This window comes from Octopus bimaculoides, chromosome 8 (assembly GCF_046866305.1).
Source record: "Octopus bimaculoides isolate indiv1 chromosome 8, ASM4686630v1, whole genome shotgun sequence".
Lineage (NCBI taxonomy): Eukaryota > Metazoa > Mollusca > Cephalopoda > Octopoda > Octopodidae > Octopus > Octopus bimaculoides.
The window spans coordinates 56,468,021-56,489,952 of record NC_142935.1 but is presented as its reverse complement, the minus strand read 5'-3'; the positions used below and the strand labels follow the sequence as shown (position 1 = coordinate 56,489,952).

The 21,932-nt window shown below is 35.4% G+C and overlaps 1 protein-coding gene across 12 annotated transcripts in view; it reads right to left on the bottom strand.

Annotated features, from left to right (window-relative positions):
• Window positions 1-21,266, bottom strand: part of LOC149134415 (uncharacterized) — a 79,949-nt gene extending 58,683 nt beyond the window's left edge. For 4 of the 12 annotated variants that reach the window (XM_089356514.1, XM_089356518.1, XM_089356515.1 and 1 more), the window contains exons 1-2: window positions 20,975-21,266; window positions 9,111-9,373 (exon numbers count right to left, since the gene is read on the bottom strand). In XM_089356514.1, coding sequence (XP_089212640.1) covers window positions 9,111-9,373; window positions 20,975-21,257 — 546 coding nt within the window. In that variant the 5' untranslated portion in view covers window positions 21,258-21,266. Of the gene's footprint in view, window positions 1-9,041; window positions 9,374-20,506 lie in introns of all 12 variants that reach the window. The other 8 variants (XM_089356509.1, XM_089356511.1, XM_089356512.1 and 5 more) reach the window with 3 other exon arrangements.
• Window positions 21,267-21,932: the final 666 nt, after the last annotated feature.

Genomic DNA, 21,932 nt, shown 5'->3' with positions numbered 1-21,932 from the left:
ATACTTGACCAAGGTGTCACACAGTGGGACTGAACCTAGAACCATGTGGTTAGGAAGCAAAATTCTTACCACATATCTATACCTGTGCTCAACACATATCAACGTCCCTTTCCTAGAAGGATGCTGTGGTTTCATGTGATTACTGGTCATCTCACTTTGGCCTGTACCTAGGTACTAATCCAGAGACTGAGAGAATGGTACTTAGGCTGTACAATCATTTATCACTAGAATTCAGTGAAATTCACATGTCTTTAAATGGTGACCTCATTTGTCATTTCATCCACTAGAGGTGCCAAGCTGATGGAAAAATGGCAAGACGTGAAGACCTAATGAGAAGGTTCAACTTCAAGTCAAAAAACATTTGAGACTTTGATTGGAGAACATCTCATTCTACAAAGTGACCTGATCAACCAAGTCACAACTTTTGCCTGACATCTAGGCTTCAAACTATGAAGATCTGCAACAGGACTGAACAGTCATCAGAGTGATCATGGACAGAAAATCAGAAATACCATTGCCAGTGAGGAAGCTCAAGGAGACAGACCCTTCCAGTGCTGGTGCTAAAAAGTATCCAGTTCACACTGTAAAGTAGTTAGTGTTTGGAAGGGCATCCAGCTGTAAAAACCATGCTAAAACTGACCTTGCCTGTGCTGATGCCATGTAAAAAGCACTCAGTCCACTCTGAGGAGTGGCTGGTGTTAGAAAGGGCATCCAGCTGTAAAAACCAAGCGAAAACAGACTCTGAAGTCTGGTGTAGTCTTCTGCCTAGTACTGAAAGCACAAGTTCTGCTGGGCTGGACAAGTTTTAAGTTTCACAAACAGGAGAACCCATGCAGTTTATGAGTGGTATCCAAAAGATCAGAAAAAACTGCTTAGAAGGCTTGATGGAGAGATGATTTAATCAGGCAATTTAGGGTCCAGAAAAAGATAGTGCAATGAAGACAAAATTGGAAATGCATTGTAACTAGCAGTGTATAACAGCATTTGATGCTATGAGGCATTTTCTACAGCACTCTAATGATTCTACCAACAGCAAGTGAAAATGAGAAAATGATTGTGATTCAGAGAGAGAGTGAGATAGAAAGAGGGAGAGAGGGAGGTCAGGGGAAAAAGAGAATAATATGAAGTATAGAAAAATTTGAAGATAGATAGAAAGAGAAGGTAGTAAGAGAAATAGTAGAAGATAAATGTAATACAAGCGGATGCCACCCACAGAACTACTGATGGATTTACAGAAAGACATTGATAGAAAGTGATATACATGAATCAAATGACAGCAGTGAGAAGATAAATGCAGCAACAATGAAACCAATTATATGTGCAATGGCTATCTGCATATTAGTTTGTAACATGGTTGTCATCCCAGATGTAATCTATCTTTTCAACAAGTCATTTTCATAGTTTTCATTTAATTACTCCTTCACGTTTAAAACAAGCCTAATTAGAAAATGGTATTATTTCTGTGTCATCCTTAAATGATCTTACTATGAACATAACTGGGTAATAATTGACATGTAGATAGATGTAGGCTGAAGGTGGGGGGAGTGTCAGTGGGGACATTGGAATGGGTAGATGGAGAGAGGTGGGTGTGAATTATGTAAAGATGAAAATCATATAAGGAAAACATCACTGATGACAAAATGATATGATAGCAATGAAACAGGATGTTTCCTTTGCAGAGTCACTCTCAGGAAGATAAGAGCAGTTAAAAACAAATTACAAAATAAATACATAAATATAAATTTAAAAAAGGGATTTTTTAATTTTTTAGCCCAACTATATTATGATACGTTTGAAAGCATTATCTTTTGCTAGATATTGTGTAGCCTTCCAAAGAGGTTCCGTTCAATGATGGAGATATAGACAAACAACACCAATGCAAAATATGGAGCAAAGAAGTAAGGATCTTGAAACATTTATTTCAGAATTACTGAAGCATAGAGTAAATTACCCACATCAGTTGTTAGTTGTCGGGACACTACATCTTTCAAAACTTCCATACTTCTTAAAATTCGCCAACAGTACACCTGATGTCCCCTACATCTCCCTTTTTTTAAGTGACTCATTCACTATTTACTTCCTGTAAATTATTCTGAATACTGTTCATGTACTTTTAGCTACTTTTTCTAATGAGTTGTAGTGCACTTGAGCACCATATACAATAAGTTTATCATCATTATTATTATTATAAAATAATGGGGATTAACCATCTCAAGACCATAGTTTATGGCAGTGTCAGTGACATCTGATTAACAAGAAAACTGATACTGTATATTTTGTACTAATTAAGTCTCCATACTAAAGTTCTTATATTTCTGATTTCCAATTCAAGAAATCATATTGTTACCTATTAGATTTTTCAGGGCAATGAGCTGACAGAATCATTAAGTACTTTGGACAAAATGCTTAGCAGCATTTCTTCTGGCTTTTAAAGTTTGGAATTCAAATACAGCCAAGGTTAACTTTGCTTTCTATCCTTTAAGGGTTGATAAGATAAAGTACCATCAAGTACTGGGGCTGATTTAACTGATTTCCCCACCCCCTCAAAATTGTTGGCCTTGTGCTAAAATCAGAAAGTACTATTAGATCCTTTCATAGTCCATAACTGTTCTGAGCATTGTGTTATGGCTACTATAATACATCTGTATGACATGCATATTCAAAGTCCAATAGTATAGTCCAATTGTAAAGTGTCAACCTAAAACAATGTTGAAATTGCAAGGTCTTTTACTTCTGGAACTTTCTTCAACTTAATAACCAAACTTTCAGTCACTGACTTAGTAGCCACCTTAAATAGCAGCTTGAGTGACCTCATACGGTAAGCATGTAAATTCTGTGAAGTACGCTATACTACCATACGGATGTTATATCTTTTCTTCATCTGAATTCTATATACATTGTCTGGGTACTGAAACATCCTTGTTTGCTCTTATAGACCTACACAGGTTGTACCATGGTTCAGGTAGTTCCTGGTCAGGTTTGTTGTCACGTGACACAGCATTATCCTTGTGAACAATTTCATTAGTTGATTTCTTCTATAAACTAGCTTTGATGAGGATTTAAATCATATCTTGTATAATTCTTCAAGATACAAGCATGATGTAAGATATGGTCAGCATGGTCAAGCCATCTACAGATGTAACCAAAACTGATTTAGCCTTTTTTTTGTCAATGGTGATTTTTGTCAATGGTGAAACAAATCAAATAAAAGTTTTAGTGGTACTTTCTTGGTTGTTGATTTTTACAAGATGATAGATCATTACTATCATTAGTCACTTCATTTTCTGATCGGCATAGTATTCCATGTCAGATTTTCTTCTATTATCTTCTACTCTCCAGTAGGCATTAGACATTTCTTTCTTTTGGTGGGTAACCATATTTGCTCTGCAAAGCTCCACACGTAAATGGACAGAGCCAACTGTCTTGGTATTGCAGTCAATGATGAAACCTATGTTGTGAAATTATCCACTTTCTCACAGATGATCAATCTTAAAAGATTATTTCTTCTTTTACTTGATTCTTTGCATTAAAAAATGTCTTGCAAGTTTTTATTTATATGTTTTATCTAATGGTCTATTGATAATTTTGACAAAGATTTTCAACATTGTTTATTTCTGAGAACCACTTAAAAATTGAATCATCTTGAAATCGTGACGGTACCTGTGCCAGTAGATCACTAAGAGCACCGTCCAAGCGTGATCATTGCCAGAGCACCAGCTGTCTGGCTTCCGTGCCGGTGGCATGTAAATAGCACCATTTGAGCATGATCGTTACCAACGTCGCCTTCCTGGCACGTGAAAAGACATTTGAGCGAGTTCGTTGCCAGTACCGCTGGACTGGCTCCTGTGGTGGTGGCATGTAAAATACACCATTTTGAGCGTGGCCATTGCCAGTACCTCCTGACTGGCCTTCGTGCCGGTGGCACGTAAAAGCACCCACTACACTCTCAGAGTGGCTGGCATTAGGAAGGGCATCCAGTTATAGAAACTCTGCCAAATCAGATTTTAAGTGTGACCCAAATTAATTTTGTGTAGAATCAGAGGTGCAGCTGAGCCATAATCACAAATCTTGGTTTTGCTCCTTAATTTCAATGAATATTGCTCCATTACTTCGATTGCATGTTACTTTCAAACTGAAGATGAATGCTGCGACTATTCCATCATCTTTTATTTGCTGTTCTTATTTATCACAACCACCAAGTTTGAAAAATAAATTTAACATCATTGACAGACGGTGCTTCCCATGTAGATTATTGTAATTGCTCTTTATCTTAATCATGGACAGGAACATTACTCAAATTTCAAAGCTGTGCTTTCCTTAATTTGCATATATCTCACAAAGAGACCAATTTTTTCTTTTTTCTTTCTTTTATTTATTTATTTATTTATTTATTTAATGAATGGGAAATTTTCTCCTTCGCCAGACATTTAGAATTAGAAAAAATACTAAATTTCAAATGACAACTATAACAAACATTTTTATTACTCCTTATTTCAAGAATGCCTAATCAAATTGATATGATTATCATCACTCTATGTAGTAAATGTGTTTTTTTTTCCACACTGCTTGCTCTTCAACTAGATCCATGTGTCTGCACCAACACTATCAACATTTTACCTGTGTTGGATGACTGCAATAATTTTATACTTGTCTTCTCAATGAATCAAATTTCTATTATTACACTATCAATATCATATTTATCAACATCACATGTTTTTAGTCAAGAAACATGGCTAAGTTAAAATTCTTCCTTTTTTTGCGGTGTGTAAAAATACTATGTTAGGAGATCCTTTGCACTCGCAGAAGTTAGTTTGTCATCATTTAGTGTATGAGAATACATAGTGAAATTACTCTTTTTTGTCTGTTGTCATCAACTGCAGCTGCCTCAAAATAAATTTATTGTGCAATGAGGCAATAATTCCAAGTATGTACACCATAGCTGATCAAGTTGTGTTGTGGAGTGCTGAATACAATGGAATATTGTTCATCAGTCCCTATAACATGTCCCTGTAATGTTCATATTCAAAGTGTAATATTGCAGTTCCAATGTAAAGCATTTATCCAAAAATAAAGATGTAGTTGCAAATCTGGAATCTTTCTTCAACTAAATAACAAAAAGTCATCTTAATAAAACAGTGATTACTTGACAAAAGGGCTGAATCCTTTGATGAAGAAGCATGGAGTGAGGTTACATAATGAATGTCATAGTAACCAGCAGATGTAACTATTCTAACTGTAGATTCTATTCTTGTTAAGTTAACCTTTTCACAATTGACATCAGCTTGTGACAACACAGTGTAATGCCTAGACCAATACAACTAGTCAATACTGATTTCAAATTTTGGCACAAGGCCAGCAATTTCAGGGCAGCGGGGGTGAGTCGATTACATTGATCCCAGTATTCAACTGGTACTTATTCTATCAACCCTGAAAGGATGAAAGGTAAAATAAACCTTGGTGGAATTTGAACTCTGAATGTAAAGACTGACAAAATGCCACTGAGCATTTTGCCTAGTGTGCTAACGATTCTGCCAGCTCGCTACCTTTTACAACTAGTGAATATCAACAATATCAATTCTTGAAAAAAGTGTGAAATAGATAATAAAAATATATTTAGATAAAACCACTTCTAAATGAATCCCGAACAGATGAAACCTCCAAATCATATTTGTCTAGTCTCATTGCGAAAGGATAAGGAGTTTCATTTATACACAAAAGGCAAAAATACATAATTAGGTTGATCAAGGTTTCTTGTACAGAGAAAAGAAAAACAAAAACAATCCAGGCATTTCTATTTTCTTGATAAAACATAACACATAGGAAACAAGAAAATGAGATATGTCACAACACAGTGAGGAAGATAGAATGTCTACAAAAAAAATCTCACACAGTGAAGAAACTATATCTACAATGTCAAAACCAGCAACAATACCAAACCAATAACAACAAGGGTGGATAGTGAAGGTCAAGCCATAAAATGGGTGACTACCATAATCATGCAAGTAGAACAATTCAAAGGTGGACCTATCAGCCAAAAAGGGAGGTGACAAGCTGGCAACACACACAAAGGAAAACAAAAACCGGTGGACCAAGTGCAGTGTCATGTCACATTCAACAGCCATCACATGCAGTGGTGGTGTTTGGGGAAAGGATATCAACAACAACAACAACAATTACAATACTTAAAAAACAACATAAGGTGAAAAGCAAACAACATTGGTAGTCACGCAGGTTACCAGCTGGACTGTTTTCTTAAATATTGCCATTTGGTATGTCAAAAATAATGATAATTTACTGTTGGCACAATTTATAGGGGCAGTGCATGGAAGCACATGTCTTAGTAGTTAGGGTGCTGGACTCATTATCGTAAGACTGCGGTTTCAATTCCTGGACCAGGTGATGCATTGTGTTCTTGAGCAAAACACTTATTTCATATTGTTCCTGACCGCTCAGGTGGTGAGAATGATTTTGGACCAGTGTCCCATCTAGGGAGAAATATACATGCCAGAGAAGCCAGCCCTATATTCCTTATGGAGTAATTTGAACTAACCCACAGTTTATAGGGGAAGAGTATATCGACAGGTTCAATCCCTATGATATGACTGGTACTGAAGTGAGATAAAGCCATAGAGATAATATTTTTCTGCACCAGTTGCAAGAAGAAACTGGAGCTGCAGAGATCAGAATAGACACCTGGCCAGTATAGAAAAGGTGCCTTGTATTGTAAGACAAATGTATTTTGGTCAAAAGTATAAAGATGAGAAAACAGGCCAGCTGATATAAGCAAACATAGAAAAAAAAACAGCATAAGCAAACAGTCTGGTAGTCCAAAATCCTGTTGATGATGGTGTTATAATGATAAAAATATGAATGTGGAATAATAATTAACAAACAAATGAGTTTCTAGTAAAATTATTGGTTAAAATTAATTAAAATATTCAAATTAAGAATTTAGAAAATTTTAGAATTTACACAAGATTTCTTTAAAGAAAATTTTCTTATTGCAGAATGTTTTTTGGCATCAACAGGATTTGATCCACAGACTGTGCTACTCTGAATACTTTGTTATGGTAAAGTTAATATATTATTTTATTAATAAACAACTAAATTAAATATAATATTTTACAATTAGTTACTAGGATATTAATTACCTAGTTAGAATTAGTGACTTAACCATCTATATTTCAATGTAACAATGTTAATTAATATGAGTTCACTACAACCTACAATTAAGTAGTATATATTAATATATTGTCTTTGAAGAAAGTGTTAATTACTTGTAATGATTAACAATAAATAGTTAATTTCTACATTTCAAAAAAATAAAAATTTAAAAAATCTAGGAAATCCTACCAATAACTTAAATATTCTTGAGATATTTGAGTAAACTTTTGATCATGATCAGAATAATCTAAGGATATTTAATTAAATTTATTATTCAATAAATAACACATAATGAAATATCTGAAGAGTAAGTATGCAACATTTTTTGCTGTTGTTTTACATACACCTGTTTATCAGTATTTGCATAGGTGAGATAATGTTGTTTTAAATTTTATTCCATAAAAGAAGTATTTTTTTTTTAAGCCGAAAGGAGAGAGTAAGTCCCATTCTATGTCATAAATAAATTCGAGCAAAGCAGAGTTATTCACCTTGCTACAAGGACCAGTACAGAAAGGGAAATTGAAATCACCCATAGCAAGACATTGGTTGTTCAAACTTGGCAATGCCACTGCTAACAGTAGTAAGTTACACAACCTACATACAATACCTTGCAACACACATGGCATTATATATATGTATATATATATATATATATATATATATATATATATATATATATATATATATATATACATGGAGATGTACTAGCATGGCAAGTATTTTGATATGAGATTGTATAGGCGTAGGAGTGGCTGTGTGGTAAGTAGCTTGCTTACCAACCACATGGTTCCGAGTTCAGTCCCACTGCGTGGCACCTTGGGCAAGTGTCTTCTACTATAGCCTCGGGCCAACCAAAGCCTTGTGAGTGGATTTGGAAGACGGAAACTGAAAGAAGCCTGTCGTATATATGTATATATATATGTGTGTGTGTTTGTGTGTCTGTGTTTGTCCCTCCCAACATCGCTTGACAACCGATGCTTGTGTGCTTATGTCCCCGTAACTTAGCGGTTCGGCAAAAATAGACCGATAGAATAAGTACTAGGCTTCCAAAGAATAAGTCCTGGGGTCGATTTGTTCGACTAAAGGCGGTGCTCCAGCATGGCCACAGTCAAAAAGACTGAAACAAGTAAAAGTAAAGAGAGTAATGTGTGCGAGTGTTTATATATACATAGACACAGATACAGTTTCCACCATAAACATCTCCAGAAAATTCTGTGGTTCTGAAAGAAGAATTTTCGACCCAAAGAAGATCCAACATAGGAAACTGGTGTTGCTCAACCTAGCTGATAATCTGTATCAGAAACAGATTCTGGTGGATGGGCTATGTGGCAAAGCTGGATGCCCACTTTTTGCCTCTGCAGAACTGGCCTAGTGCACTGGTATAGGGCAAAGTGCAAGGGCTAACTGACAAGCTCAAACTGTGTCAATGGAACAACAATCATGTATATATGAGTATTTGTTTATGTGCATGTATATGTGTGGATGGGGGGGGGGGTGCTGTTATAGATTTTTAAATAAAAAATGTGAGACGAAAAAGGCCCAGAAAGCAAGAAATGCACACTTTGATCCCTGTCAGGTAGGGTTTTATTATTTATTTTTTTGCTATTTCTCACACAAAGATTATCGCTTACAAATATATAAAACTAAATATCATTTATCTAAGAATCTAAGCATTGAAGAGGCTAATGCATCTATAAGTGTATATATATGTGTATATATGTTTGTCAGTGTAGGCTCAACCATACGTATACTCACACATAGATATACATGTGTACATCCTTAGTATTTTCTGTAGGAAACTAATACTGAATTTAGAGTAGCACAACGATCGGTGGGGACTACCAGCAAGCTAGTGGTAAAGTGGTAACAATACATACAAAGTTATTGGTTGGATAGCCTATGACATTATCCCACACGGGGGACATGCTCCGCTGCACAGTACTCACAGACTGTTGATGCTGTTGCTTTTGGCTCTCGAAAGTTTGTGAAGTCACTGTGGTGTATGATTCGCTCTTATGTTGAATAAACTCTTGCTGTTGCTGCTGGACAACTGGTGCTGGTGCTGGTGGCGGTGTTGTTACTACTGATACCGGTGTTGGCTGAACAGGAGGGGGTGTCGGTTCTTTCACAGTGGTATGCATGGCCTGTATTGCTGCCTCCAGCTGCTCGAGGTCAGGACTCGTTTCCTTGGTTGTCTGGTTAGATGATACTAGAATTGAAAATGCAAAGCTATGATTAAAGCAAATGAAGAAACCACATTGAATAAAAAGGATGTTATTAATCACAACATCAATAATAATAAACAATAAATAATAAATAATTCTTGTTAATTACAAATTATTATCCACATTACTAATTGTTATTATCAATAATTAAAATTAGGTTTATATTTCAGTATTTTATATGCTATATTTGAATGTTGCATTAAACCATACTTATTATAATATTATGGGAGAAATTATTATCCTCTGTTTTATAGAATTACATTCAAATCTGTATTTAAACAAAGTTAAGTAAACAACCTTCAAAAAGAACAATATACAAGAAAAATATAAACAGTTTCTCCACCTCTTACCTCAATAAAAGAAAAATTAAAAAAAAAAAGAAAAAGAACAAAACAACAGCAATTAATGAATTAATTATAGATATAATGCATATTTTAAACCAGGGTTAAATATTTTCTAGAAAATAAATTATAAAAGTTCCATTAATGTTTCATTAAAATATAATTTTAAAATGTTAATGATTATAACTAAAAAAAAAAACAAAAAAAAAACTATATTAAAATAAAATAAAAGAATTGTAACAAAAAATAAATGAATAAAACAAGCATAAAATTTAGTTGTGTGACTAAACAGTATCAGCAAGAACAAGATAACATTTGGGAAAGTCAATTAAGGAATCTTTCTATTTTAGCAAAGTAGTTATTCCATTTGCAGAGAAATCAGAGGATAACAAATATATACATATACATAAATGTATACACATATTTTATACTCTTTCACGTGTGTGTGTGTGTGTGTGTGTGTGTGTGTGTGTGTGTGTGTGCTGTATGTATAGCTTTTTTTTTTATTTATTTTGTGATAAAAGAAGCTTACTGCATTTTCATTCTCCCACCTCATCACTGTCTCTCTGCCTGTATCACTTAATCTATTTCTATCTAACAGGCCAGTCAATGGGTTCACTGCCTTATCATAGCTGAAAAATTGACCGGTCACACTTGGTGAACTCATTCAGTAGCGGAGACAGTGTAGATAGAGCTGATCACTCAAGACAACTGTAAACCGAAACTAGTGAAGTAATTAATTTGAGGACTAATGAAGTCAGATTTAGTGATAGACGATGCATCAGATGATTGATCGACAAAGGGTGACTTTGATGGATGGACGGATGGGTTCAATGCAACGTAGCTTTGCAACCACTGTAGCAATTGTCCTTACATGGCCTGGGTCTTTAAGCTAAGTGCACAGTCCATTGTTTTGGATTCTGATGAAGTCGCTTTGATGTTCATAGCTACAACACATATGTACTGACCCCATGATTAGCTAATTAATTTTATGTCTGAGAAAAGACAATTCAGGTAATACAGTCTCCTCTGTTGTTATTATGGTTTGGTTGGAAGCCAAATTACCTTTCAGAATAAGAAGTTTATTTTCAGCAAGTAGACTTCTGCTTAGTAATTGTCTGTGAATTTTATTATCTTGTTTATGATGCTGATAAATGAGATAGGCCTGAAGTATATGATGGATGGGCTTTGAATTTGTTATTGTCTATAAATATATATGTATAAATATGTATATGTATGTGTGTGTGCACATATATTATCATCATTTCACATCTGTTTTCCATGCTGGTATGGGTTGGACAGTTTAGGCACAGGTGTAGTTGTGTGATTGAGAAGCTTGCCTCTCAACCATGTGGTCTTGTGTTCAGTTCCACTTCATAACACTTTGGGCAAGTGCCGTCTTCTATAGCTGTGGCCTGACCAAAACCTTGTGAGCAGATTTGGTAGACAAGAACTGAAAGAAGGCCATCATGTAAGTGTGTTTGTATATATATATATATATATATATATATATATATATATATATAACAGTGTTAGGAAGGGCATCCAACCATAGAAACCATGTCAAATCATACTGGAGTCTGGTGCAACTCCCCAGCTTGCCATTCTGGTCAAACTGTCCAACTCATGCCACCATGGAGAATGAATGTTAAATGATGATGATGAACGTGTGTGTGTGAGTTACTGTCTCCTTGCTTAACATCATGTGATAGCTGTAAATGAGTGTCACTGTCATGCAAGGGGTGTCCTTTGTTTCCAATCTCCCGTGTTTCTGGTCATGGGATTGTATTATCTTATTTGGAAAGATGTAAGGGTTGGCTTCAGGAAAAGCATCTATTTGACTCAAGCGAACATCAAAAAGTGGATGATAAAATGATAAATGATAATTAATGATAATGAACTTATTGTATACAGAGCTCAAGTGCACAACAACTCATCAAAAAAAGTAGCCAAAAGTGCATAAGCAGCACATAGAATATGCACAGGAAATGAACAGGTGAAAGAGTCATATAAAAAAAGGGGGTGGGGGACATCAGGTGTATTGATGTATATATATATATATATATAAGCATGTGAAGGCACATGGCTCAGTGGTTAGAACATCAGGCTTACAATCATAATGTAGTGAGTTCAATTCTCGGACTTGGTCGTGTTCTTGAACAAAACACTTTATTTCACGTTGCTCTAGTTCACTCAGCTGTAGAAATGAGTTGCGACATCACTGGTGCCAAGCTGTATCAGCCTTTGCCTTTCCTTGGATAACATCAGTGGCATGGAGACGTAAGACTGGTATGCATGGCCGACTGCTGGTCTTCCATTAACCTTGCCTGGAGTTGTGCCTTGGAGGGGAACTTTCTAGGTGCAATCCTATGGTCATTCATGACTGATGGGTGTCTTTATCCTTTATATGTGTTATTGCATATATGTCACAATGGCTTTCGTAGAATGTTAATCTTTGATTCCATTTTCAGGTACTTTGGATCCAAGAATCCTCTAGGAAGGGGTATTTTCGAGTAAACTAAACTAGACTAGATACACAGTGGCGTGTGAGAATGTAAAAGAGTATCAGAAAGAACTGAGGTAGTGAGAGTATGTTGAAAGTATTATTTTAGAAATTCCTGGGTACCTAAAAAAGTATCTATTACCAAAGACATAAGATGAAATTGCTAGGTTCACTTTCCTGACTTTTGTACATAATTCTATGTACTGTACATGTATCATTGATGAGTTGACACCTAAGCACTATACACGATAATTTCATTATTATTATATTATCATTATTCAAATTTAAAGATTCCAAAATAGACTTTTTTGTTTTGTTTATGTAGTGTTTTTGTTTTAAGTCTTTTAGTGAACAATCAAGTATCATGAAAGTACAGAAATAAAGAAAAAAAAAATTAAAAGAAAGTACATTTCATGGTAGACAAATGTTTAATTTAAGCGGATTGATGCAGGAATCTGAAGAAAAATTTAAGCTTTGGGTATTCATTTACAACAACAACAATAACAAACAAAGAGGCTGAATATATACAAAAAAAAACAAAAAAAAAACAGAAATAAAATATAAGATAAATAATGAAAAAAAATAAATCAAAGCAAAACAGTGATTGAAAGCATTATAAGTTTGTCAGCCTATAAGATTGAACTGTTGTGTTGAATGTAATACTTATTGAAATCGATTAGAAAGAGCACAGTAAACTTGCAATGGGGTAGTGTGTGTGTGTGTGTGTGTGTGAAAAACCCATCGTTTTGGATGGAGCCCTGCTTCAGGAAAAAGTGAACAGGAGAGATATTAATGGTAGAAAAGTAAAATTTTACATCCTCTAAATTAGAAAGACTGACTTCAACTCCTCATGGAAAGTTCAATGTACTCTTTTTATGGATTTAATTAAACGATACAAGTCTTACCGACAGAGACCAATTTTGTTGGAGTCTGTTTGATGGAGCATGTATCATATGTAATGTGTTTTTTTTTTATATGGTAACAGTGATTGCTGTTTAACCCCAGGTCAATCTTGATTGAACGAACCTAGGACTACATTTTCTAATAAGTCCTATTTTTAAGACCGGTGTGCTTTAAGGTTTGGCTGCCATTTCTAGCAGGCTGAGCCTATACTAGAACGCTCCCTCACTGGTTTATTCTTTTACTTGTTTCAGTCATTTGACTGCGTCCATGCTGGAGCACTTTTTTTCTAATGATGTCTAAAAATCTATTTAAGTTGTATTTCTGCTTTCATGTTTACAAATTACCATTGTGTTCCTTATTTCTAGGATGCAGCATCACATGTGTGTATCCTGTTTATAACATATTGACACATAAACAGATGAAATGCTACTCTTTCATGTAACCTCATATATCGTAATGTCTGTCTCTCATTCTCTTTGATGTGTTAAGACTTCCTTTTTTTTTTTACTTATTTGTTGCAGTCATTGGACTACAGCCATGCTGGATGGTGGGGCAATGCTTTGAATGGTCTTTAGTTAAACAACTTGACTCCAGAACTTATTAAAGTCTGGTACTTATTCTCTCAGATTCTTCTGCCAACACACACACACACATATATATATATATATATATATATATATATATATATATATATATGAATAATAATAATAATAAATGGACCAAAATGCATATAATCAATAACTTCCTTTAATTCCTACATATGTTTCAAAATTTATGTGCTCTCTACTCCAAAGAGTTTTGCTCCATTTATTATTATTCTTCATATCTACTCAAAATACATCACTTTATCATGGAATTTCTACTCATTAACCGGGTATGACATCCCAGTTTTTGTGTGGTTTTTGCTACCCTGGTAACTATTAACATATTTACATTAGTAGTTTTTTCAACCAAGATAATATTAATACACACACACACACACATATATATATATATATATATATATATACATACATACATACATACATACATAGATAGATATGTAACAAGTTTTCAATTTCCATCCACCAAATTCACCCACAAGCCACTGGTCAATCCAGAGCTATAATAGAAGACAGTGGCCCAAAGTGTTATACAGTGGAATTCAAGTTCATGGTTCTAAAGAGAGCTTCTTGAACCATACAGCTATGTCTTTCATTCTGAAAGTTTGCCCAGATGTATCACTGCTTCTTCAATGGTACGTATTTGTAGCATGCTAAGATCCATATTCATTTGTGCGATAAAATCTATAAAAAAAAATGTCACAAAATCCTGCCCTTGATATTGTGTATTTGCATGTGTCTTCTGCTCCCTACAATATCGTTTCATACGTGTTGCATGTCTTCTATATCATATGCCTTTGTGAGATGTTATGATCTACCTGCCAGTTGTAGCTTATATAATGTTCTACCCATTCTATGTTATGACTACAAGTCTGTTTCCCCAATTAATACGTGTATCTGTCATGTCTACATGGATTACTAATCTGATAATAATACTCAATGATAAATTTTAGATCTGATATCTTCAATTTCAATCAAATTGATTCAATAAAGCAATACTGGTTAATCAGTCGCTAAACGAGAAATCTATCTCATAAATAAAACAAATCTAATCCATTTTTTATCTTTACTTGTTTCAGTCATTAGACTGAGGTCATGTTGGGGCATTGCCTCAAAGAATTTTAATCGAATGAATTGCCCCCAATGCTTATCTTTTGAAGCCTGGTATTGGTCCCTTTTGGTGAACTGATGTAAACACACCAACACTGGTTGTCAAGTGGTGGAGAATGCAAACACAGCCACAAACACACAATGGGGCTTCTTTCAGTTTCCATCTACCAAATCCATTCACAAGGCTATAGTGATAACACATGCCAAAGTTGCCACACAGTGGGACTGAACCCAGAACCATGTGGTTGGGAAGCAACCTTCTTACCATACATTCATGCCTGTGCCTATAAAAACCATCAAATTATTTTGGTTTATTATATTTCTGCCATTATCTCATACTACAATGAGTGGTATGGATATGTAAATACAGATGCTTGGATATAAATGACTGGATCATGCATTTCCCAAGCTTAACACCCTTCCTGTAATTAAACATTTATGTAAACTGAAATAATTTCAGTAATGTACCATGGCTGAAGTCACAAACATAGTAGAAATATCAATGTATGAACTGAGAATATTGCACAATTGGGAATCAATAATCTATTACAGTCATTGTGCTTTTAATAATTATAATCACAGTTTTATAGCTAATACAGCTTCCATGATATATGTTCATTGCAAAAATATAATTTAATTAAAAAAAAAAAAATAAAAGTACCCATGATTTTCGAAAACATTTTTTCATGCTCTGAATTGCTGAAGCATGGAATAAAATATCCACATTAGTTGTTGACTGTCGGACACTACATCCTTTAAAACTTCCATGCTCCCTGAAATTCACCAACAGTACATCTGATGTCCCACCTCCCTTTTTTTTTTAAACAACTCAACCACTGTCCACTTCCTGTGCATTATTCTATGTACTGTTCATGCACTTTTGGTTACTTTTTCTGATGTGTTGTAGTGCACCTGAGCACTGTATACAATAAGTTCATTATATATATATATCATCATCGTTTAACATCCGCTTTCCATGCTAGCATGGGTTGGACGATTTGACTGAGGACTGGTGAACCAGATGGCTACACCAGGCTCCAATCTGATTTAGCAGAGTTTCTACAGCTGGATGCCCTTCCTAATACCAACCACTCCGAGAGTGTAGTTGGTGCTTTTATAAATTTCCTGGGGACTATTCTCAGACATTTTAGATCTTTAGGAAAACCACCATCATCATATAATATCCACTTTTCCAGGCTAACATGGGTTGGACGGAATTTGTTGAGGTAGATTTTTTATGGCCAGATGCCCTTCCAATCACCAACCCTCACCAGTTTCCAAGCAAGGTAATATTCCCTGTATCCAGACATATTTTCATGGAAGATTGGAAATGTAGGCCACTGCTTGCATGGTAGTGACAATCATTTACAACTATCATGTGATGTCAAAGTAAGGAGACATCAACACACACACACACACACACTTATATATGTATGATGGGCTTCTTTCAGTTTCTGTGTATCAAATCCACTCCCAAGGCTTTGGTTGGCTCAGGGCTATAGCAGAAAAGCACTTGCTCAAGGTACCATGCAGTGGGATTGAACCGGAGACCATGAGTTTGGGAAGTTAACTTCTCACCATACAACCATGTCTGCTCCTATATAGATATTTCCTTAAAATCAAATTGAAAAACTAAACATTTTTTGAATATTTCAGAAACATCGATAAGTATTTTTTGGTTTTGTTTTACAATAAAATTTTGGAATTTGACCTTAAATAAAAATGTAGAAAATTTATAGATAATTGCTATAGCCTAATATATAAAAGCGATTGAAAAACCAGAAAAATGCATTTCAAAGCTTTATAATTTGAAAGTAGAATTAATTTGGTTTTTTTTTGTTGCTGTTTTTTTGCCCCCATTAATCATTCTATTTATTTATTTATGTAGACATGACTAGATAAAAAAAAAAATACTTTTTAACTGAAAAAGAAAAAATTCTAAAAAATCAAGTGTTTACATAATGATTAACATTTAAACTTTAGCAAGGGCTTCAGTGCATGACCAAACTATATGGCCAAAGCAGAAAGCAGTGAACCACACACCAAATCGTCTATATCTAAAAGCGAACGGTAGATTTAAGTATACAGTTACCTTCTTCATTGTGGGGGGGTTTTTTTTGTCTTTTGTGTGATGGACAATATTAAAGTTGGGTATTTTACATAACAGTTAGGATTACAGAAGTTTATGAAGCTATGGTTAAAGCGGGAGATAGTTTGGGAATCATATCTGTTTAGGTCATGGATACATATCAGAAAGGTCCATATCAATTTGCGAGTAGAGCTAAAGATGGGGTATTTAGAGGAATAGCAAGAACATACACATGAAAAGGAATAGCAACAAGGACGTACGAACGATATACTATTGAGATTGACGATGACAACAAAAATAGACGTTGAAATAAGAACATAGAGGAGCAGAAATTAACTAAGAAGGAAATTATAATAAATTAAAAGAACAATTAAGAGATAAGACATGCCAAGAATAAAGAAGTAGCATGGCATAAAAATGCTAAAAGTAATAGCGAAATAAAAAAAAGGGAGATTTTAAACAGAAGAGCTTCACTTAAGGCAACATAAAATTCCACTTACATTGAGGAATCTTTATACCAGAGAACCGATTACAGTTGAAAATTTACTTTCAACGATTGCATACGTTTCTCCAAGACACTTATCAGAAAGGTAAAAAGTATTAAGATAAATATATTACTACTGGTTCTCGGGTTAAATTGCCTCTATGAAGGTGAAAACTGTGCCTTACTTACCAAACACCTGTGTAGCAGACTTTACCAATACCTATTCCAAATGGGCCTGATCCGTGGTTGTATGTATGTGAAAGTGGGTAGGAGAGTAGCAAACTAACCAGCTGGGAAATATTTTGCTAACTAAATATAATTAGATATGGAAGATCAGGGATTTATGGAGTGGGGTCAATTGGGGGAAAAAAAAAAACAAACTATAAACAGTATAAAATCCTGAAGAGCTTTATTATTCATTATAATCTTCCTTAATAAGATTATTCATAGATCTAAACTAATCAAAACACCATAAAAAATGAGGAACTAAAGTAAAGACTTAGTGATAAGCATTACAAATTCAGGAAAACCAAACTGTAAACTGCATTATGTGTAAAACGTGTATAAGTACATGCATATATCTATAGATATGTCTATACACACACACACACACACACACACACACACACATATATATAGGTAGAGAGGTATATACATACATATACACAATTACATAATGCTTGTTTATTAAATTCAAGATCCGAAGGACTACTTTTCCTTGACTTTCAAAACTTCAGCAATAATGATTTCCTGAAGTGAGAACCTGAACAACCTCTTCAGGTTTTCATTATTAAGATACCAAAGAAGCAATACCATAATGCCAATTCCTCAAGGTATTTACCAATTTTTGCTTTTTTTATATTTTTTTCAAGTGAGAGATAGAGATTGAAATATCATAGCGAGAAACCTTACAATTATTAACAGATGAAGAAGTGGTTTACATAAATTGTTGGCAGCCAGCAATGAAAAATATCTTCTGCTAGAAGAAAGTGAGATTTTAAATAAGTAAAGAATTTAGTTTGTGTAGCAGACTAAAGAAGTAAAGAAAAGAAAAAAAAAAAAAGGGAAAAGCTCCAAAAAGTCACAGAATAGCAGACTACTGTGGAATTGCAGCTGTTGTAGATCAGTCAGCTATGTAGGAAGTTGGTTTTATCTAACTTCTGAAAATAGGAAACTATATTTAAGGTGAGAGGTAACTTGAAATAAGCCAGGTAATCATTTCATTTGAATAGTGTATCGAGAAATGAAAATTTTAACTAAGAGAGCACCAAAGTTACAAGAGGTGACATTAAATATTTTGCAGAAGATTTATGAAGTCAAAATGTTTCAGGTGTCAGTTAAAGACTTAGAAATGTCAGCTGACTTCAAGTATTTTTTTTACCACAAAATGAATCTAAAAGTAACAATTCAGAGACGTTAATTTTTATGAAGACATAGAATGAAAACAACCAAAAAAGTGAAAGACATTTTTTAAACATTGCTGAAAGATTGGGATAGAAATGAATCAGCCACTGCAATTCCCTCTTAGATACTGCAAACCTTAAGGTATTATCTACTAGATATTTAACCCTTTAGCATTTAAACCAGCCATGTCCAGACCAAATATTCTACCCATATTATGATCAATCTGGCCTTTCATACATGCCCTGCAGTGTCATTTTAAAAATAAACAATCACACCATTGAAATCTTGAAGCTACAAGATGATGCATGATTAATTCAAAGCAATGTGAATAAATAAACATTACATTTGGCAGAATAATCTGAATGCTAAAGGGTTAAATGTATATACCACATGCGGCCGTAAAGCTAGAGACTTATTCAACATGTTACAATCTCTCTGCCTTACAATAAAGCTGGAGACTTATTCAAACAACTTTTATCTATATTCATCTATTTACTTAGTTGTTAAGGTATTGCACTCACGACCGTGAGACTGTGGGTTCAGTTCCCAGAATGGGCAGCGTGTTGTGTTCTTAGGCAAAACACTTCATCTCATGTTGCTCTGTGATCACTGTGATATCTCATGTGTGACGCACAGTTCAGCACAGACACTGAATCACTATAAGCAAATCATTTGTGAAGGCTGTTCAGCAAGAGATTGCAGAATGGTCTTCCCTGATCTCAAGAGACTACCATTAATTAATATACTGAATAATACTTTAAAATGAATCACAGTTAGTTTCAACAACGAATAGTCAGTTAGTTTCAACAACGAATAGTCAGTTGTTCAAGCCACAAAACTACCTGCTTATTGAACCAATGTGTAAGTGGTAAAATATTCCATAGACACATGTACCATTAAAGCAATTCTCAGGTGGAATCAGCAAGACACCAATGTTACAAGGCTGGAGACTTTAAAAATTACAGGCACAATCCAGTTGCCAGGCTTCTACACAGTTTCCATCTACCCAATATTACTCACAAGATGCCATGCCACACAGTGGGATTGAAACTGGAACCTCATGATTGCTAAGCAAACTTCTTAACCATTCAGCCATACTACATCCACAACCCACTTTTAATTTTACTGTTAACTCAACGATGTAGTTACATGATATAACACTTCCATAAATATTTGGATTGCTTTTCAAATTCCCCTCTTAGAACTACCACTCTAATTTCTCTTTCTCCCACTCTCCATATAAACCACACACACTTCATTTCCTATTTCTATAATGGATTTATTCTTATCCCGATCTTTCCTCAATGTGAAAGAAAGTTCTTTCAGGCAGACATTAACCCCAACAGTAAGTTAAAGCTTACATGAAATCTTGAAAATTTACATTATTCAGTATAAGCAGGAGAATAGTTATTCACTTAACCTAGCATGAATTCTTTTGTTCCTTTTCTGTATCATCCATTATGACACCAAATAAATGGCATGCCAAATTGTGCTGCCTGTAAAGCTATAGCAGACAGTTGCTATTACAATTAATATCAAGACGTCATTACAATTAACCTAGAATAATTAACATTTTTTAAGTTGCTGTTGATGATATATAACAGTGATACAGAAAACAACAAACTAATTTCAGATATAATAATTTCTAGCTTATTATGATGAGTCTTTAGAGAATACTCACCACTTGGAGATCTGTGTACAAACACCTCTGTTACAGGGCCCTGTTCGTGGATTTGGATCTGAGGGGATGGAGATGATTCTGATTGGGGAGGACTAACTTGGGGCTGCTCTGTTTCTGTGGGTGTTGTTTGGTAAGGGCTAGGTGGACTGGGGTAACTATCATCTATGACATCCTTTGAGTTGATTACATTATACGGCTGGTTGTAATACGGAGGGGGGTCGGAGACGGTAACTAAGGGTTCATCAACAGGAGTGTATTGGTACGGTTGCTCTTGTGGAGGGACTATGGGTTCCTCCACCACAGATGGTGCTTGATAGGTGCTGCAAGTAGAAGCTTCTGGTAATTGCGGAGGAGGCATTGCTGATACAGGCGGCGGAGAAAACTGTGCAGGGGGCGGAGATTGAGGGGGAGTACGGCTGTTACTACGACTTGTGCGTGCCATGACTGGACTTTCATTGACCACTGTACCTTCTGAGGTTGTAACTACACTGGTTGTTGATGAACTGACGCGCTGAGGCCTCTGCTGCGGAGGCCAATCCCGACTGTTTGAGCGTTGCCGTTGCATGTAGTCCTTGCTGCTTGTGCGCACAGGTGCAGGAGGTGTGGTGGTGCTTGTTGTCCGGACAGTAGGTCCAGGAGATGGAGGAGGCTTGCTCACGGTGCGACTGTGGGTCTCGGAAGCACTTACATCAAATACCTCATCATTAACGCTATGATGCTTACGAGTGGTTGTCTGTGGGCTGATAGACATCTGGTATACAGTGTAACCGTCAAAAGTGATGGAGGAAGATGGCCATTAATATAGACTGCATCACTTCTTGTTCTTCTTGATCGCTTTGGCCCTTTTTTGTAGCGTACCGTGTCTGAGCATGCTTCAGTTCCTCAACGAGAGCCTTTTCTTGATGGCTTCGTTTTCCATCATCATCTTCTTTCTTCTGCTTTAACTTTTGTTGCTGCTGCTCCAACCAGGACAGTGCTTCAGAATCCATATGAGATGTGCTTTCAGTTGTGTAAGTTGTAGAATAAGTATTTTCATAATCTGCACGATAAGGCAAGGTGTAGCTTTTAGGAGATGGAGCTGGGCCAGTAGATGGCTCTTTGTCAGGGCTCTTGCGGAGACTCTGTCTCCCTGATTATCTTTGTTTCAACAATGGGTGGTGCAGTGTAAGAGAAAGCATTCTTAGGGACATGCTTCATCTTCTCTTCACTTGATTTGGTGATGGTGTAGTGGCTCTCTTCTATATAAACTGGTGTCTCCTTGATTATCTCAGTTTTTTGGGTAACATATGACATTGGTTGGTGGGTCTCTGTGTAGGATGATGTCACAGTGGGAAGTTTCACTGACTGATGCAGGTGCTGGTGTAACAGATTCAAATGCCTGATCCTTCAGCAAACCTTCCAATATGGCATCCAATTCTCTGTGCTC